The sequence below is a fragment of the Homarus americanus genome, unplaced genomic scaffold, assembly GCF_018991925.1.
Source record: "Homarus americanus isolate GMGI-L3 unplaced genomic scaffold, GMGI_Hamer_2.0 scaffold31037, whole genome shotgun sequence".
Lineage (NCBI taxonomy): Eukaryota > Metazoa > Arthropoda > Malacostraca > Decapoda > Nephropidae > Homarus > Homarus americanus.
The window spans coordinates 12,390,671-12,410,447 of NW_024722227.1; the positions used below are offsets into that span (position 1 = coordinate 12,390,671).

Here is a 19,777-nt window from a genome sequence, read left to right on the forward strand (position 1 = left end):
CTCTCGCAGTCATCATTCTCGCAGTCAAGTGGGTTCTGACGGAAACCCTGAAATTAACTCTGTTAGCTCTTGATAACTCTATCACTGCCCTATCTAACCCCTCTCTGAGATCGAATGAGACTTACTTGTTATACTGCAATAGCGCAACACAGGTGACTAGGCCACGTGACTATTTCTGTGGACGGACACACAGGGACGTCTTGTTGGTCCGAATGCTTTCGCAAGACTGAGGACTAGCCAGCCTCATGTCCTCTCAAGGCGTTAGCTTAGGCCTACGTGACATATTTTCCGCCTAACTAATAACTTTCTTGGGACATCCATAACATTATTCAGACTGATAAACGATCTATCATTACTTTTAATTTAATAACTGACATTTAGTTTCATAATTCGCCTCCATATTAATTCGGTAAATTACATTTAGTATCACATAGGCCTAGTTCCACAAACTCTCGCTACGTGCAAGAGCGCGGCCTTCCCTCGGACGACCTTGAACTCAGTCTCTCTAATGGCGCGGCGTTTGAAATTACACTCAATTTTCTGAATATTACATATATATATGCAAGTAAATCACTATACGTGCGCGTGATCCAGGTATATGCTGATAACCACAAGGAAAAAGAAAACACGAAGTTCCCAAGCACTTTCATGTAATTCACATCTTCAGGGGAGAGTACAGACTAAGGAGTAATGCTTGACAAAGCTAATATATATACAATAGAGGAGAGTGAGATCAAGTCCCTAGGGGACAGCAGGTGTCCACAATGTTCCGGTCATAAGGCAGTGACCCTTACTAATCTTCTTAATCAAAAAATTTACCATGCCATCTCTAAGCACAGCAGCTGTCCGTAGTCAGGTCATAGGGTAAGAGACTCAATCTTCTCACCTGGTTACATATCCTCTTAATCACAAAATTATCCAGTTTGTACATACCATTACTCAAATTCATGTTGACGGATTCGGTATATTTAATGAGACTGGATTCTATAATGTTCCCACTGAGGTCATAGATGACACAGGGTGAGGTCATAGATGACACAACAATTGATCATGACTATAATATATTCACTAGTATACTACATAAAGCACAAGAACAAAATATACCATACAGAAAAATTACGTCAAATAAGAATGAGCCAAGGTGGATGACCAGAAAACTTAAACATGATGTAGGAATAAAGAAAGGAATATATAAGAAATTAAAGGGAGGGGAGGAGCAGCTCAGAAATAGGTATAATGAACTATCTAGGAATGTTAAGAAAAATGTAAGGAAAGCAAAGAGAGACTATGAAATCAAAATAGCAAGAGAATCCAAGGCGAATCCCAAGGGATTTTTCCAGGTATATAGAACAAAGGTCAAGGACAAAGTTGGGCCTTTAAAGTCAGGGAGGGGAGAAGTGATAAATGGAAGTGATGAAATAAGCAAAGCATTGAACAGCTACTTCTTATCAGTTTTCACAGAAGAAATTCGCGATGAAATTCCAGAGGTGGAACTAATATTTAAGGGAAAGGAAGAAGAGAAGTTAAAGAATATCACTATCAGAAAAGAGGATGTTCTTAAGAAGATAAAAACACTAAAGAAAACAAAATCCCCAGGGCCGGATGAAATTTTCCCTCGAATCTTGAAAGAGTGTAGGGAACAGATTAGCAGACCCCTCGTAAACTTATTTACAAAATCATTAGACACCGGAGTTGTGCCAGACTTGTGGAAACAGGCAAATGTAGAACCAATATTCAAAAAGGGAGACAGAGCATCAGCGTCAAATTACCGGCCGATCAGTTTGACGTCAGTAGTGGGGAAATTTCTTGAATCAATTATAGCAGATAGCATCCGATCGCATCTAGAGAAAAGCAAATTAATCTACGACTCTCAACATGGGTTTACGAAGGGACAATCTTGTCTAACAAATCTGCTGACGATTTTAGGAAAGTCTTCGAAGTAGTAGATAATGACGAAAATTACAATATTATTTACTTAAACTTTAGCAAAGCATTTGACAGAGTACCGCATCAGAGGCTTCTGAGAAAAATTAAGGCTCATGGTATCGAGGGGAAAGTTTTAAATTGGATAAAATCATGGCTCACCGATAGAACGCAGAGGGTCAGCGTAAATGGTGTTAAATCTGAATGGGGCCGTGTAACCAGTGGGGTTCCCCAGGGGTCAGTACTAGGCCCACTCTTGTTCATAATCTACATAAACGATCTAGATACTGGAATCAGCAGTGACATAAGCAAGTTTGCAGATGACACCAAAATAGGGCGGCAGATTAATTCAGGGCAGGATGCAAATGCATTACAGGAGGATCTAAATAAACTGCAGGGGTGGTCTGAAAAATGGCAAATGAAATTCAACACCAGCAAGTGCAGTGTACTTAATATTGGAAGAACAAATACTGATAATGTATACAGACTTAACAACATCAACCTAGAGAAGTCGACTTGTGAAAGAGACCTAGGGGTACTTGTAAGCCCGGACCTTCGGCCTAGAAAACAGTGCGTTAATGTTCGAAATAAGGCAAACAGAGTATTGGGTTTTATATCTAGAAGTGTAAGTAACAAGAGTGCAGAGGTCTTATTGCAACTATATCTTGCGCTAGTCAGGCCGCACCTCGATTATGCGGTTCAGTTCTGGTGCCCTTATTATAGAATGGATATCATTTCACTAGTCGGTGCAGCGAAGAATGACAAAAATGATTCCGGGACTTAGAAACCTTCCATATCAAGATAGGTTAAAGAAACTTAACTTGCATTCCCTAGAAAGACGAAGAGTGCGGGGAGATATGATAGACGTATTTAAGTGGGTGAAAGGAATCAATAAAGGAGATACAGATAAAGTTCTTATAATATCCGAGCAGGATAGGACTCGGAGCAACGGATTCAAGTTGGGTAAGTTTAGGTTTAGGAGGGAGATAGGAAGAAACTGGTTCACAAATAGGGTGGTGGACGAGTGGAACAAGCTTAGCAGCTTTGTAGTAAGTGCGGGAACTCTGGAAAGTTTCAAAAGGAGGCTAGATAGATTCATGGATGATAGAGAGTGGTAGTAACTGTCGACAGGAGCTGCTATGCACAGGCCAACCGGCCTATTGCAGACTCCTTATTTTCTTATGTTCTTGTGTTCTTATTACAAGGTAATATTGAGGAGGCATTATCCCAGTCAATGCAATGCTAATTATCTCTCATATGAATGAACAGAGCATTGGGTTCCTGGGCTGTCCTAACACTATATTTATGCTGTTTAAGTCTAGTTATAAGATCTTTAACCGTCTGGCCTAAGTAGAACATATTACATTCCTTGCAAGGAACCTTGTAAATGCAGCCGCCTGCATTGTTGGGGGAGTTCTTAATTAACATTTGTTTTACAGTGCATGAGTTTTTAAATGTCACATTAACGTTCCAGGTTTTCAGTAGTATAGGAATTTGAGAGAAATTTTTGTTAAATGGTAAAACTAGGAGATTCTTGTTGTCATGGGTTAGCTTAGGATCAGTTCTATAAAAAGATTTCTCAGACCTCCTGTGGCAGCTAAGCATATTTATTTTCATATGAAGTCAGAAAAAATATAAAGAGGCTCAGAAGTAGCACACGAGTATAAAATGTGTCTTTCTTTCATAAAGCAAGACACATCATCCTAACTGAACCTTACTTAGACAATAGCACACATGTTAGTGAAGGTGGGGAAAAGTAAGGTTGTGTTTACGTAGTATAGTTCTGAAGTTCATATTTGTATTTTTTCCTAGTTTCTTTCTCTGCAGACTAACAATATATGTGAGTGTGTGTGCGCTTCTCATTATGTGAAACTTATATTTAACATGCACACCTGGAAATCCTGTGAGTTAAACGATGCGTCACATCATTCTTAATATTGTACAAAAACTTATCGTCACTATATGTTTAAGAAAACATCGATAAATTCATAACTTTAGAGAAAATAGTGTAGGCATTCATTCAGAGGTTAAGAAAGAGCCGTAAGCCTACCCGTATCTTGAAAAAGGAGGGAATGTGTTGGTGGACGTAGGGCAGCCACCACCAGGAGTACTGCCACCGCCACCCCGCTCCATCTTGACTGACGGATGCCTGACATCTCACTATATTATGAACAGAAATTAATTATGCTGTCTATGTTAGTTTCATCCACTTGTGAATTCATTGTCTGGTTTGCTTCGGGGATTCTGTACTTGCTTGACTTAGCACTTCAGTCAACTTCCTGCACTTTTTCTCATGGTTGTATTTCTCCCTGCCCAAAACAATACAGTATAATACATCACACTCCTCGCTTGTGTAGTGAGGTGACCATAGGCTATGAAGTCACTACTGTTTGTTGACAATTTACACACGATTATAACCTCATCGCTGATCACCATTGATAATAGAGAAGAGAACCATGGGAACTGTATTCTCTCTTCCTGTTTCTACCCACACGAACCTGACACTGTCTGTAGTGATAATGTCCTCTTGCTTTTAGGAAGTGAGCAGCGCCGAAGATGAGCTGATGTCAACAGTGTTGCCAAGTTTCATTTTACTTCTATATGTTTTCCTTAACATTTTCTCAATAACAGAGTTGTTCGCCCTACTAAGTGAAGTCAGAAACTTCCCGTAAAATATATTTGGTGGGAGTCAACTTTTGGCTCTTCAATTTGCGAAGTAAACCATGAAAGTTGTCGTCAAGATATTAGGTTTAAAAAGGACGTGTCGTAAGAATTTTATCACCATGACTGGGAATGTGGTAGTCCTCATTTCTTTGTACAAAATATGAGAATCATTGAAATATAAAGTCCTTCCCTTCATTGAGTTATTAAGGACTGCTTTAAGCGTTAGGCTACAAGTGAAAAAAGTTGGGGAAGTTTTAGTAACTCGAAAGAGACTTTGATTGGTAACTGTACGCGAGAAAGATTTTGAAGCTAACAGCAGAGATCTTATTTGACCTAACGCCGTATCACAGGGTGTGAACATGTACAGTTCCATTTGTTGTTTTTAATTATAACTATAAATGATTCTAACGAAAAAAATGGGTGTACTTAAAATAATGTATTTGTCACGCATCAGTAAAGTAGTTATAGATTAGAGATTAAGAAAAACTACTTCAGGTCATGCAATGTTTATCAAGTTTCACTGTATATTCAAATGTAAGAACTATTATGGAAAACGATATCCAAAAAACTTAAGTTATATATTTGATTATAATTTATCATAATCCCTGAAAATTGTAAATTAAAGTATAAAGTTCGGTATTTATGCGAAAAATTCCCTAGTGAGTAAGTATAGTACATCAAGAATAAGATAGAGAAAATCTATATATCTTTAGCCTTTCAGCGATTTTCATAATTATACACAGTACAAGATATTCTAACCGATTGATTCTTTATTGTATCTGCTGGATAGTTAATCAGCTATAACTAACTGGTATCGCGAGACGTCCACCGAGAGACTTCCCTGCTATGATATGGATAAGAACATGCAGATAAATAAGGAAAACACAATTGAGATAATAGCAGCTTGGACATTATTGCGACAGACAGCATGAAGTGAGTTGGCCTAAAGTTGGATCATCCAGCAGGTGTAGTCAACATGTGGCGGGTTCATCCAGCAGGTTTGATCAACGTGTGGTGGGTTCATCCAGCAGGTGTGATCAACGTGTGGTGGGTTCTTCCAGCAGGTGGAATTAACCAGTAGATTGGGTCAACATGAGTACCAAGTAAATATCTGAATTTTTTATGAAATTTCAACGACAAAGATTAATTCAAAATTGTGGACGCGTGTCGAGAACGTTTTGATGACCATCGCGTTTTAAATGATTTTGACCAGAATTTACTGATACGCAGTTGCGCGCCAGTCCAACCAGTTGTGACTCTAACAGTCAAATATTGGAATTAGTATATCGTAACTGCAAGAATTATTTTGATACACACTGTATGTATATTATGTATGTTGTATGTATACCATGTATGTACTCTATATATACACATTATTTCTCTAGTCAGTAGCGTGGGGCAATGCCCCTGTTTCATGTCACCACACGCTTAGATAAATGTGCCTGGCGACATCTGGAAGCTGCTAGTATACCACTTACCACATAAGAACATAAGAACATAAGAACATAAGAAAGTGGGATACTGCAGGAGGCCGACTGGCCCATACAGGGCAGATCCCTTTCACACCTATCCCAGCACTTCCATGTGCCTATCCAACTTCGTCTTGAAGCTCCCTAGCGTCCCCGATCCTACTATAGCACTCGGTAGCCTATTCCACATATCCACAACTCTATTACCAAACCAGTGCTTGCCTATATCCTTTCTGAATCGGAATTTATCTAATTTAAAGCCATTTGTTCTAGTTATTTCGTTATTACTGACCTTCAGAACATCTTCCATTTTACCCTTGTTAATCCCACTTACCCACTTGAACACCTCTATCATATCTCCCCTAACTCTACGCCTCTCTAATGAATGCAAGCCTAAGCTTTTCAGTCTTTCTTCATATGGAAGGTTTCTAATATTATGGATCATTTTTGTCATTCTTCTTTGTACTCTCTCCAAAGAATCTATGTCCATTCTATAATAAGGACACCAGAATTGAACCGCATAATCCATGTGTGGCCTCACTAATGCTAGGTAAAGTTTCAAGATAACGTCAGCAGTTCTGTTACTCACACTCCTAGATATGAACCCAAGAATCCTGTTTGCCTTGTTGCGAACGCTAATACATTGTTTTCTAGGTTTCAAGTCGTTGCTAACAAATACACCTAGATCTTTTTCACAATCTGAGTTTTCTATTTCCGTGTTACCTAGTTTATACTTAACGTTTGTATTCGTCTTCCCTATCTGTAGTACCTTGCATTTATCAGTATTAAAATTCATTTGCCAGTCTACTGACCACTCATGTAAGGTATCTAGATCTCTTTGAAGGTGTTCAAAGTCACTGTCTGAATTTATCACTCTCCCCATTTTGGTATCATCTGCAAATTTACTAATCCTACTAGTTATACCTAAATCAAGATCATTAATGAATATAACAAACAGCAGAGGGCCTAATACAGATCCCTGGGGAACTCCGCTTTTGACCGCACCCCAGTCTGACTTAAATCCATTTATGCTGACTCTTTGTTTCCTACCAGTTAACCATGACCTAATCCATTTTAATAATGATCCACCTATTCCATGTGCTTCTACCTTCCTTATCAATCTCTCATGAGGGACTCTATCGAATGCTTTACTGAAATCTAAATAAATTATATCATATGACTTATCATTATCTACCGCTTCATATACTTCTGAGAAAAAGCTAAGCAAATTTGTGAGACAAGAACGTCCCTGGGTGAACCCGTGCTGAGAAGAATGAATTAAGTTGAATGTTTCAAGGTGGCTTCTGATTTTCGTAGCAATAATTGACTCTAGCAACTTGCCTATGATTGACGTGAGACTAATGGGACGGTAATTTGATGCAATTGATTTATCACCGTTTTTGAAAATCGGAACTACATTTGCAAGTTTCCAAGCTTCTGACACTAGGCCCGATTCTAATGACTTATTAAATAAAACTGCTAATGGATTACTCAACTCATCTCTACATTCTTTTAATATTCTAGCATATACCTCGTCTGGAGCAGGCGATTTATGAGGCTTCAGTTTGTTAATTTCTTTAAGCACATCATTACTAGTAATATTGATATTCATCAACATATTTTCTATACTGTCGTTATATACCTTATGAACTTCTGGAAACTGTGCTAGGTTTTCATTTGTGAATACGGAGCGAAAATGACTATTTAACGTACTACACATTTCTAACTCATCATCAGTCATTTCTCCTGTCGTAGTTTTAAGGGGACCTATTGTATCTCTAACCTTTGATTTATACAGTTGATAAAAAGCTTTGGGGTTATTTTTCGATTCGTTTGCTACCTTGATTTCATAATTTCTCTTTGCTTTCCTAATTTCTGTTTTTACCTGTCTTGTTAGGTTCTGATAGTAACCAAGTAAGTGATTTTCGCCTTTCTTAACTTTTCTATATACTCCTTTCTTTTTCCCTAGAAGATCTAAGAGTCTATTATTCATCCATTTTGGTTGGTTCCGTATCGATCTGAATTTTCTTTTAGGGATGTGTTTATTTTGAGCATTATGGATTGTCGCAATAAATTGTTCATAAGTAGCTGCTAAATTAAATTCGGGGTTCTCCCGTCCTAAGTTGACAGTTTCCGGAGGTGTGGGGGGGATTAATCTTTTGACCATAGGGTCATCCCTTAGGTCTCTCCTTAAGCTACCGTAATTAGCCTTCCTAAAATCCGGGATCAAGGCCGAATTTTCCTTCTTCCTGCCATTCCATATTATGTTAAAATATATGGCTTTATGATCACTGTTTCCTAGTTCGTCTCCAATCCCAACATCTTTTACTAGATTTTCATTATTACTGAGAACTAAATCGAGGATATTATTTCCTCTAGTGGGCGAGTTTATGAATTGATATAAAAAACTATCTTGTACTACTTCTAGAAAATCTTCAGATTCATTATCGCTAAGTTGATTTTTCCAATCTAAGCCTGAAAAGTTGAAATCGCCTAGAATACATACATTGTTTCTATCAGATGCCTTCTTTATTTCCTCCCATAGTAATTTACCATCGTTCCTACTCAAATTAGGTGGTCTATATATAACACCAATGACTACTGACTCATTGCCCTCACCAATCTCTACCCAAATACTTTCATTGCCGCTATTTGTTTTAATGTTTGATTTATTGCAGCTATTTAATGACACCCTGATATACACTGCTACACCGCCCTCTCTCCTTCCTACTCTGTCAGTTGACCCTATAGGAGTGTAAGGACTACCTGCGCTTGTAAGCGCACCCCTGTATATTTCCGTAAATAAGAACCTACAGAACTCTACAGGTGTTTATGTTCGGAAATATACAGGGGTGCGCTTACAAGCGCAGGTAGTCCTTACAATCCTATAGGGTCAACTGACCTCACTCTGACCTCTCGGGCGACATGTGGTAAGTGGTATACTAGCAGCTTCTAGATGTCGCCAGGCACATTTATCTAAGGTACCCAGAACATCTCCACACACTACAGGTCTATGCAGTGCCTAGCTGTCGATCATATGGCAGATATACAGTATATGACGAGTATACAATAGACGCCCGGGGCCCTGACAAACAAATCGACGCTGTATATCAAACAACTTGTACTTCCCCCAAGTTGAAAAAAATTTTTGTAAACACAGATTTAAGGTCTCTTAATGTAGGACTTCATCATCGCCTTGACATTTGATATTCCCCAAGTACCTAAGTTCACTCGGCGATAAGGAGCTTCTTCATTTCCTCTTGTTCACAGAGCAAACACAAAGCAAGTTACTACGTCGTCTTCTGCTAACGTTTGTTTTTTTATGTTTCCTGAAACCTTAAAAAATCATGTATTTGAACGGTCTCTTGGCAGACAACTTGTTCCAATACACTTCTGACCTCACTGTTGTGTTCTGACCTCACAGTTGTGTTCTGACCTCACTCAGTTGTGTTCTGACCTCACTAGGGGAAAGGTCACGGCAGGGTTAGCTCCGGAGAGATAATTATCAGATATGGCCAGTGCTATGTGCGGTCTTGGGTATGTGAGTTTTTTTACCAAACTGGAGTGGTCCATGGAAGAATTGGCGAGGGCCAAGGAAGAAATTGAGAGGGCCACGTTGGAGAACCTGAAATTAAAGGAAGAGCTGGCTAGGTTAAAAGTGGAAGATGGACAGGGAAAGCCAGTGTCTGACGAAAACTTAAGCGAGTGGAAAGTTGTGAGTAGTGGGAAGACGAAGCTGGTGGTGAAGAGGGTACACCAAGGATACTACAACAACGACAACAACAGCTAAGTGTACCAACCCGTTCAGTCGCTTGATAGACGAATTGGACGTTAGTACAGTCAGGGACAGGGATGGCAAGGAAGGTATAAAAACTTTAATTGTTGGCGACTCACAGGTAAGGTACATGGACAGGGCCTTTTGTGGTAAAAACAAAAATAGCATGAGGGTGTGTTTGCCAGGAGCTGGGGTGGGAGATATAATTGACAGGATGGACAATATCTTGTCTGGTAATGGGAACAAACCCATTATCTGCCTCAGTGCAGGAGGCAATGATATTGGCCGGTGTAGGAGCGAGGAGCTTCTTGATAAGTTTAAGGCAGTGATAGATCGTATTAGGTCTAAGGGAGGGATCCCTATCATATGCGGTGTCCTGCCTAGAAGGGGAGTTGGCAGTGGATGGTTGTCAAGGGCGGTTGGTGTCAACGACCGTCTTGACAGATATTGCAAGTCAATATCGGTCCCATTCATTGACAACTGGGACAACTTCTACGGCACAAGGGACCTTTATGCTAGGGATGGGGTGCACCTGTCTCGGGATGGGGTGGCAACCCTGGCTGGGTCTCTAGAGGGGGCAGTTCAAAGGATATCGAAGTCTTTAAACTGCTAGGGGAACATATGGGCACGGGGGTGGGGGAAACTGCAGTGGGAGCGGTAAAACAAAGTAAAAGATTACAGGGAAATAGTGTTAGGAATGATGACAAAACTAAATTAAACAGGGACTTTAAAACTAAACGCGGTAGAGGGAGGACTCAGAACACGACTAACTTAAATGTCTACTACGCGAACAGTAGAAGTATGAGAAACAAAATGGATGATATTAGGGCCTTGGTATGTACCGAAAAAATCGATATAATAGCATTCACTGAAACATGGATCAACCTAGACTCACGCGAGTTGCCGGTCGAATACCAAATTGCGGGTTACAAATTGTTCCATACCGATAGGCAAACCAGGAAAGGAGGCGGAGTTGCAATCTATGTTAGGGATAATCTGAAGTGTGAAATAAATAAGGAAATAAAAACTGAGAGGAATACAGAAACAATTTGGATAGAATTAAGCGACGGTAGGGAAAAATTAATCACAGGAGTAATATATAGACCTCCCAATCTTGATAGAGTCAATGAGCGACTTATCTGGGATGAAATGCGCAGGGCTTCCATACACAACAAAGTCTGTATAGTAGGCGACTTTAACCTTGGCCAAATAGATTGGACTGACCTTACGGGTAACTCAGAATCAGAGGATTTTCTCGAGACGATCCAGGACTGTTTCCTAAGTCAACATATAACCGAACCCACACGGGGTAATAATATACTCGATTTAGTTCTGTCGAACAGAGAAAACCTCATTAGCAATGTCGAGGTAGGGAACGAACTTGCAAACAGCGATCACAAAGAAATTCGATTCCAGTTAGATTTTCAGGGCAGACGTAAGGAAAATTCCACTAAAGTACCAGATTTCAGAAGGGCAAACTTTGACAGTTTAAAGAGGCAGCTGAGAGAGGGGGTGTCGCGCTTGGCCGTGAACCTGACAGATGACTCCGACCTGATAACGACATCTGAGATTGCCATACAAAAAACTCAGATCAGACAACAATGACCCTAAATGGATAAATAATTATTTAAAGAACATCATTGGCCAAAGGAAGGCTATAGGTAGAAGGATAAAGCGTGGCGAAATTTACCTCCAGGATTATTATAAGATATTGGCGAGTAGGGTTAAAACCGAGATAAGGAAAGCCAAGAGGAATAATGAGGTAAGGATAGCAAGGGAGGCGAAGACAAACCCCAAAGGATTCTACCAAATGTATCAAACTAAAACACGAGAAAAGATTGGACCAATACGGTCAGATACCGGCGAGCTCACTGATAACGACGGAGAAATGAGCAATAATTTGAATAAATATTTTTCAACAGTTTTCACCTCCGAAAATTTAAACATGATACCCGAGGCACCGACTCTATTCAGAGATAGTGGAGAAAACAAATTAAGCGAGATAATAGTGACTAGTATCGATGTTATTAAGCAAATGGACAAACTAAACCCTAATAAGTCACCTGGTCCCGATAAGATATTTGCCAGAGTATTAAAGGAATGTAAGGAAGAACTTAGTATGCCCTTAGCTAAGTTGTTTAACATGTCCTTAAAAACAGGTGTAGTACCAGAATCCTGGAGGATAGCGAATGTAACACCGAGTTTCAAGAAGGGGGATAGATCACTATCCTCTAACTATCGCCCAATCAGTCTAACATCAATAGTAGGCAAATTACTGGAAGCAATCATTTCAAACTCAATTCGAAATCACCTGGAGAAGCACCAATTGATCAATGATTCCCAGCATGGCTTCACAAGCGGGCGTTCTTGTCTTGTCACACACACTAGTCAACCGTCAGTGAGACAAGACGTGCCCCGAAGGCGCACCCAGTTTTAGCAGCCAGGCCGAGTCTGTTTGGCCCTGCCCCCTCCCCCTGCTATATCCCAACGCCCTACCAGCCTTACTACACCGGGATCTATTCAGCAAAACATTCTAGTGATTAATGAACGATTGATTACCGAGCAGTGTTCCTATAGTGCACTTAAGGAAAAGCACAAAAGCACAGCAGTGTAATACTGAGTGTGTCTGGACCCGACCTAACCTGACCGGGACTTTCTCAGCAAAACATTCAAGTCATCAGTGCAATAAGTGATTATCATAGTGCTCCGATAGTTCACCCCAAGGAAAAGTCAGACAGTGGGCACTTTATCGGTCACCTTTAAAGTGCCAGTGACAAGGACCACCGTTTTGTTTACATATATCGTGAAAACTGTGTCGGCGACCCCAAGCACCAGGGACAAAGACCCACGGTCTTTACGACTGACAAATATTAACAGATGTCTACCAGTGTCAGTGGACCTCAAAGTGCCGTCAGTGACAAACGCTTCCGTCCGCCCACAACAGATATCAACAGATGGCCACCAATCACTTACTCCCGATGCACTCTGTACCATCTAAAGCGTGGGAACGGTTATCCTGATGGCAGTGTTATCGCGCGATTCAAGTCACTGAACATATTCCGCGCGCGTAGCCGTAGACAAGGCCGTCATACACATAAGCCCATTAGAACCGTAACCTCCACTAGGAAACCGGAGAAACCCATCCCTGACAGACCGTACCACTACACTGAAGTTCCACGAATATGGTATGATCTCCCGTCTCTACTGCTATCCAACGTCACTTCCCTAGCTAACAAGTTTGATGAGCTGGCAACTACAGTCAGGTCAGCCGCCGCGAGCGTCGTTGCCATATGTGAGGCTTGGCAAATTGTGCCTGAAACGTGTCATATTGAGGGATATCAACTCTTTCATCACCTTCGTTCACATAGACGCGGAGGGGGCGTTGCCCTCTTCTGTCAAGATGACCTACGCCCGTCACACCTGGATGTTCAAGTCCCAGCAGATGTGGAAGCATTATGGGTACATGTTGTGCCACAGGACCACCCGCGCCACACTGCTTCCATCGTAATCTGTGTGGCATACCATCCGCCTTGCTCACCCACCAGAGACACTCTTATCAATCATCTCATTACCACCTCAGACCACCTCAGAGTTAGGTACCCATGTGCCAAGTTAGTATTATGTGGGGATTATAATGAAATTGACACCACTGATATCCAGGACCAGCTATCACTATCACAAGTTGTGACCTTCCCCTCACACGGTCAAAATACCCTTGACCTTATCTTAACTGACTTAGCGGACCAGTACCAACCACCTCAACCAATGCCTCCTATCGGGTGTAGCACACACTTATCAGTGCTCTGGTCCCCAGCTGCCACTCCCACTCAAGTACAGAGACCCTACATCAAGACCTACAGGCCGATTACTGACTCTGCAGTGCGCCTCTTCGGGCAGTGGATAGTTCACCATCCCTGGACTGAAGTACTTAGCGTGGATGACGTGGAAACCAAATGGATAAATTATACCAACACCACCACGGAAGCTCACCACCACTTCTTCCCCGAGAAGTCCATCAGATCTCACCCAGCTGACTTGCCCTGGATCACACCTCGGATCAAAAGACTTATGCAACAGAGAGACAGAGCCTTTCATCTCAATGACCACATCCGCTACAGGTCCCTTCGCAACCGAGTCATCCGCGAAATACGCACTGCAAAGAAGTCCCACTACCCAACCAAATTACAACACCTGAAGCAGACCAACATCAGTCAATGGTATGGTAAGCTTAAAGAACTCTGTGGACTAAACAATAAGACACACCCCCTCCCCTTCCTTAGCCATCTCACTAATGTTGACGCAGCTGAGCAAACAAATAACCATTTCGCTACTATATGCCAGACGCTCCCCCGGCTTGACACAACCACTCTCCCTGCTTACCTACCAGCCCCCCTTCCCACTGACTTAGTAGAAGAATTTGAAGTAGCAAAACGCCTGGACAAACTAAAATTAAAACGCTCTACCACCCCCATTGACTTACCAATGAAACTCTTCAAGGAGTTCTCCCCGGAGCTTGCTAAGCCCCTATGCTCCATCATCAATGCTTCTCTCAGTCAAGCCAGATGCCCAGCTGACTGGAAGACCTCTTATGTATCACCAGTGCCCAAGTCAACCAGCCCACAATCCTTAAATCAGCTACGACCTATTGCAATCACCCCAATACCCAACCTAATCTGTCAAAGTTTTGTGTTCGACTGGGCTTATGCTGATATTGCAGGAGTCGTAGACCCTCAGCAATTTGGCAACATGAAAACTTCCTCCACCACTCACTGTCTTGTCAGCTTTCTCGATTACATATACCGACATCTCGAGAAACGAAAAACGTCTGTAGCTGTCGTCTTCATTGATTTCACTAAAGCATTCGACCTAGTCGACCTCAATATAATCATCAACAAAGCTATTGACCTCGGGCTTCGGAAAAGTCTTATACCATGGCTTACAGACTTCCTCAGTGACCGACGCCAAGCTGTATGCTTCCGAGGGGCTGTCTCCACCTTTCAGTCACTCACCTGTGGCGTCCCCCAAGGCACCAAGATGGGACCACTCTGCTTCCGTATGCTCATCAATGATGCCCTAAGAGAAACCCCTGCTCGCTGGAAATATGTCGACGACTCCACCATTGGGATCAGCGTCAACAATTCTGCTCCCAACTATACCGCCCTTCAGGATTTATTGAACAGTCTCCAAAACTGGGCCACCAACAACCATGTCACCATCAACCATACCAAGACCATGGTTATGCACATCAACCTCTCCTCCGACATTGTCCCACCTCCTTCCATTACTTTAGGTCCGAACACACTCCAGGTTGTAGATTCCACGAAGCTCCTCGGCGTCACCATAGACAACAAACTAAATTGGAAACCACACTTCAGTGAAGTTGTCAAATCCTCCAGTTTCCGTCTCCACCTCCTCCGCCGACTCAAGTCCCTCGGAGTTCCTGCACCCGAGCTCCTCAGTGTTTACACAACATTCATACTTCCCAAGCTCACCTATGCCTCCCCCACCTGGTCTTCCTCCCTAAATGCCACACAACGTAAACACCTAGAAAAAGTGCAAAAGAGGGCATGCAAGATTATTCTCTCCCCTTCCTACTCCACATATCAAGAAGCGCTCAACACACTGACCCTTTCGACTCTCACTGACCATCACCACGACCTCATCTGCAAAATTTGGTAAGAAGCTTCTACACCATCCTCGACACCGGCTCCTACTACCACCTGAGATCCCCAGCCCGAGAATTGCTGTTCGACACCACAACCGCATCCAGCCCATACGTGCACGAAATGACCGCTATAAGAACAGCCCAGTCCCAACCATTGTAAAAATTATCAATAACTTGTAATAAACCAGTGTATCCACTCCCATTAAATACTACTTCTTGCATTGTCACTATGTTGAAATGCACTGTAGTTTGAGCTTTTCCCCATCCAGTTATTATATATCTTATTTGTATCACTTATGTTACTTGTATATTATTTGTAATTCGAAACCCATTCCCCAAATATGTAACTGTATATTTTCAGCCTTCTGGCTGCCAAGCTCTTTCAATAAACCGTTAATTATTATTATTATTATTATTAACTAATCTATTAACATTCTTTTCATCAGTTTTCGAATCGGTGGACAAGGGGCACAATTATGATGTGGTATATCTCGACTTTAGCAAAGCCTTCGACAGAGCCCCCACGAAAGACTAATTAGAAAGGTAGAAGCTCATGGAATCAAAGGTAACATCCTTAAATGGATTAGGGCGTGGTTTCAGGACAGGAAACAGCGAGTGAGCATTAAAGGCACTAAGTCCCATTGGAGCAACGTCACAAGTGGAGTTCCCCAAGGCTCAGTACTTGGACCATTATTATTTATTATATACATAAACGACATAGATATCGGCATAGACAGCAACATAAGTAAATTTGCTGATGACACTAAAATAGGACGTGTAATTAAATCTGAAGAGGACTCGGCAAAACTACAGGAAGATCTAAACAAATTTTTCGAATGGTCTGAAAAATGGCAGATGAAATTCAACGTGGACAAATGTAAAGTACTCAGTATAGGAGATGTAAACAGGGAAACCAGATACCAGATGAACAACGATGCCATAGAGAAATCCGATTGTGAGAGAGATTTAGGAGTAATGATAAGTAGGAACCTTAAGCCAAGTAAACAATGTGTTTTTGCTCGTAACAAGACTAATAAAGTACTTGGGTTCATACAAAGGAGTGTTAGTTACAAGACTAGCAAGGTCATCCTAAAACTGTATCTTGCTCTTGTGAGACCACACCTGGATTATGCAATTCAGTTCTGGTCACCGTATTACAGAATGGATATAGAATCATTGGAAAGAATTCAGAGGAGAATGACAAGACTAATCCCGGGCATTAGGAACCTTGAGTATAGAGACAGGTTAAAGCACCTTAATTTGCACTCCCTCGAGAGACGTAGAGCGAGGGGCTACCTGATAGAGGTGTATAAGTGGAAGTCAGGGCTAAACAAAGGGGTCATTACAAAGGTACTCAAACTATCCAACCAGGAGCGAACTCGTAACAATGGTTTTAAATTAGACAAATTTAGATTTAGGCGTGAAATAGGTAAACACTGGTTTGAAAACAGAGTTGTGGATGAATGGAACAAGTTGCCAAATATCACCATTAACTGGAATACGCTGAATAGCTTCAAACATAGGTTGGATGCTTATATGAGCAATAGGGGTTGGGTGTAAACGGGACTGCCCAGTATGGGCCAATAGGCCCGCTGCAGTTTCCTCCATTCTTATGTTCTTATGTTCTTATACAGAACTTAATAACCTACCATTTTTTTTTTACCATAGCACCTATTCACACACTACTTCACGGCTTATCTTAGTGACTTGCGAAAAACTTCCTCACTCCACATACATATTCATTATTGTATGCATTTTTCACGGCAAGTCACAAACTGAAGAGATGTTGCTCCCTCAGGGGTTCCATGCAGGTGTTTCGTAAGTCAGTTTCCTAATTATTTCATGCGCCCTGTTCCTTACCTCCATAGCAAACACTGCTTCCCAAACATCTATATTTATCCATAAATTATATTGTACACAGCACAACAGCTTAACGCATACGTAGGCAATTGTATATAATGACATATATTTAGAGTCTTTATTGGCTCCATTCATTTCAAAACAACCAAAAATATTGATGTAATCTTATCATTTCCTAGCAAAGTTTATTTCATATTTGTTGTTGCAGAATGCTTAATAAGGACGCATCAAGAGATCGAGGCTCCATTTTCAGTCAACGTCTTGAATTACATCAATCCATGGAATGGAACTGAAATTGCTATCGCTTATGATAATCGCGACGATGTATACTGGAGAGACAGTTTTTTTGTTTACAACTTCCAAACCAAGCAGTACACTACGAGGGATGGTAAAAGTGAAGAGCAACACTTCCCGCATGTTATTGTCGTCCCACACGGATGGATCACCATGAACCTTACTGTATTTGGCAACCAGTTTAATCTCACCCTTAATGATACTCAACCGGTGACGATTATCTCCAGTGACCTGATATTTGAAATTGCCTCAGTGACTCTTTACGGAAAATTCTCAATATGTCAGTCTCGTAAGTTGTGCTCAAGGATGTGTTTTAGAACGTTTGATTTATTTGCAGTGAACACATTTTAAAATAATCAAAATTAAGGGTGTTGGACAGTCATTAAATTTTGTGTTACCGTTACCACAGTGAGTCCAACGTGGAAGGTGGGTGAGGGAAAGAGTGTGGAGGTGCCGCTACAGCCACAGTACACTTGGGGCAGCAGTCAACGACAGCAGACACTGCTGGTGACCGGTCCCACCAACGCCCGTCCTTACCTCACCTCCCCTTCCCACCCAGATGACAAGACTTATATCCCCCCCAACATCAACTTCCTCGTCAAAATCTCTTACCAAGAGTCGTCTGTATTTATGTATCCATATCAGGTAAGAAATTCACTTCTGTAACACTATATTCTTCTTGTGATGAATGGCTGTCTGTGATATCTACAAATATTTCCATTACATTTCCAGCAAGCACAAACTGAGAGGAAACCTGGTAGCTCCACTAAGGAGGACAGAGAGGAATTATGAAAAACCTTAACCAGTAAGGGGTGCGACGCTAAGGGTTACTGGTTCACGCCTTCACCCATAAGAACATAAGAACATAAGAAAATAAGGAGTCTGCAATAGGCCGGTTGGCCTGTGCATGGCAGCTCCTGTCGAGAGTTATTACCACTCTCTATCATCCATGAATCTATCTAGCCTCCTTTTGAAACTTTCCAGAGTTCCCGCACTTACTACAAAGTTGCTAAGCTTGTTCCACTCGTCCACCACCCTATTTGTGAACCAGTTTCTTCCTATCTCCTTCCTATCTGAGAATGGATACCTAATTTTACAGTTGAGTAAAAGAAGGCAGTTGAGTGCACTACCGATTACGCTGCCTCCTTGTGCTATGAAGGCTTAGAAATGTGTTTTATCAGCACTGTCGCAAACGGGCCGTCAAGCCTTTGGAACCCTCTTTCACTTTCCCCAGAGAAACTTCCTTAAACAAACTTTCACTTGTTGATCAGACAGGAGCTGTGGACAAATGTCTGACCATGTAGTGAACTATTTCGCCCTTATCTCATAGACTGAGATACTTAGCTAAATCTAAGACTATCTTCGTTCAATTAATAATAGTCAGATGTGTCTTTTGTAAGATTGCAACTTTTCTATGTTGGGGATTGCCACTTTATTTTAATTTCTATAACCGTCTTGGTCATATTTTTTTCATTTTCTTTATTTTCTAAGACCTTCTCAGTACTTATGGTATTTCTTTTAATGCTCTTACTTTTTTGTTTATTTTACTTATATTCTCAGCTTTACTTAGTTATATTCTATTCTGTGGATTAACCTGGGAAAACCACATTCTTTTGCATTCTTCACATTCGTATAATTATTATACTTACTTGTAAACGCTGCCACCACCCAGGCTTTTCTTTAGTATATAACTTCTACCATGTACGGTCTCGGTCAAGATTCTTCGAACACTGCTGGAGACAGCTGGCAACTCAAGGCCGTTTGTTTACGATACTACTTAGTAAAAATTATGAATGAATGTAAAAGTGAGCGGTGATTGGTTACTTAGTTCCTCGTTGCTTAATTAATGGTTGGGCTTTGTTGTTTCGTATTATATTATACCTTTCTGCTGGTATATACTGTTAATTTAATTTTAAAATGGATAGAGCAATGGGCCAACCTATATGAATTTATGTTTAGACAAATTAAACATAAGTAAAAATCGGTAAGTATGTTAAACAACATTATACATCGGGCACAGCTGTTTGCAGGTTGTGTATGAGGTTGCTTGTTTATCATTAATTTATACCAATATTATCTTCAAACGTTTAATCCATTTCGGATAATTAATCCAGTTGTATGTAACCG

At 41.1% G+C, this 19,777-nt stretch overlaps 1 protein-coding gene across 1 annotated transcript in view; it reads left to right on the forward strand.

Moving 5' to 3' along the window:
- Positions 1 to 18,442, forward strand: part of LOC121862526 — an 83,124-nt gene extending 64,682 nt beyond the window's left edge. The window contains exons 2-4 of the mRNA XM_042360832.1: positions 17,565 to 17,939; positions 18,060 to 18,295; positions 18,383 to 18,442. Coding sequence (XP_042216766.1) covers positions 17,565 to 17,939; positions 18,060 to 18,295; positions 18,383 to 18,442 — 671 coding nt within the window. The remainder of the gene's footprint in view (positions 1 to 17,564; positions 17,940 to 18,059; positions 18,296 to 18,382) is intronic.
- The last annotated feature ends 1,335 nt before the right edge of the window (positions 18,443 to 19,777 follow it).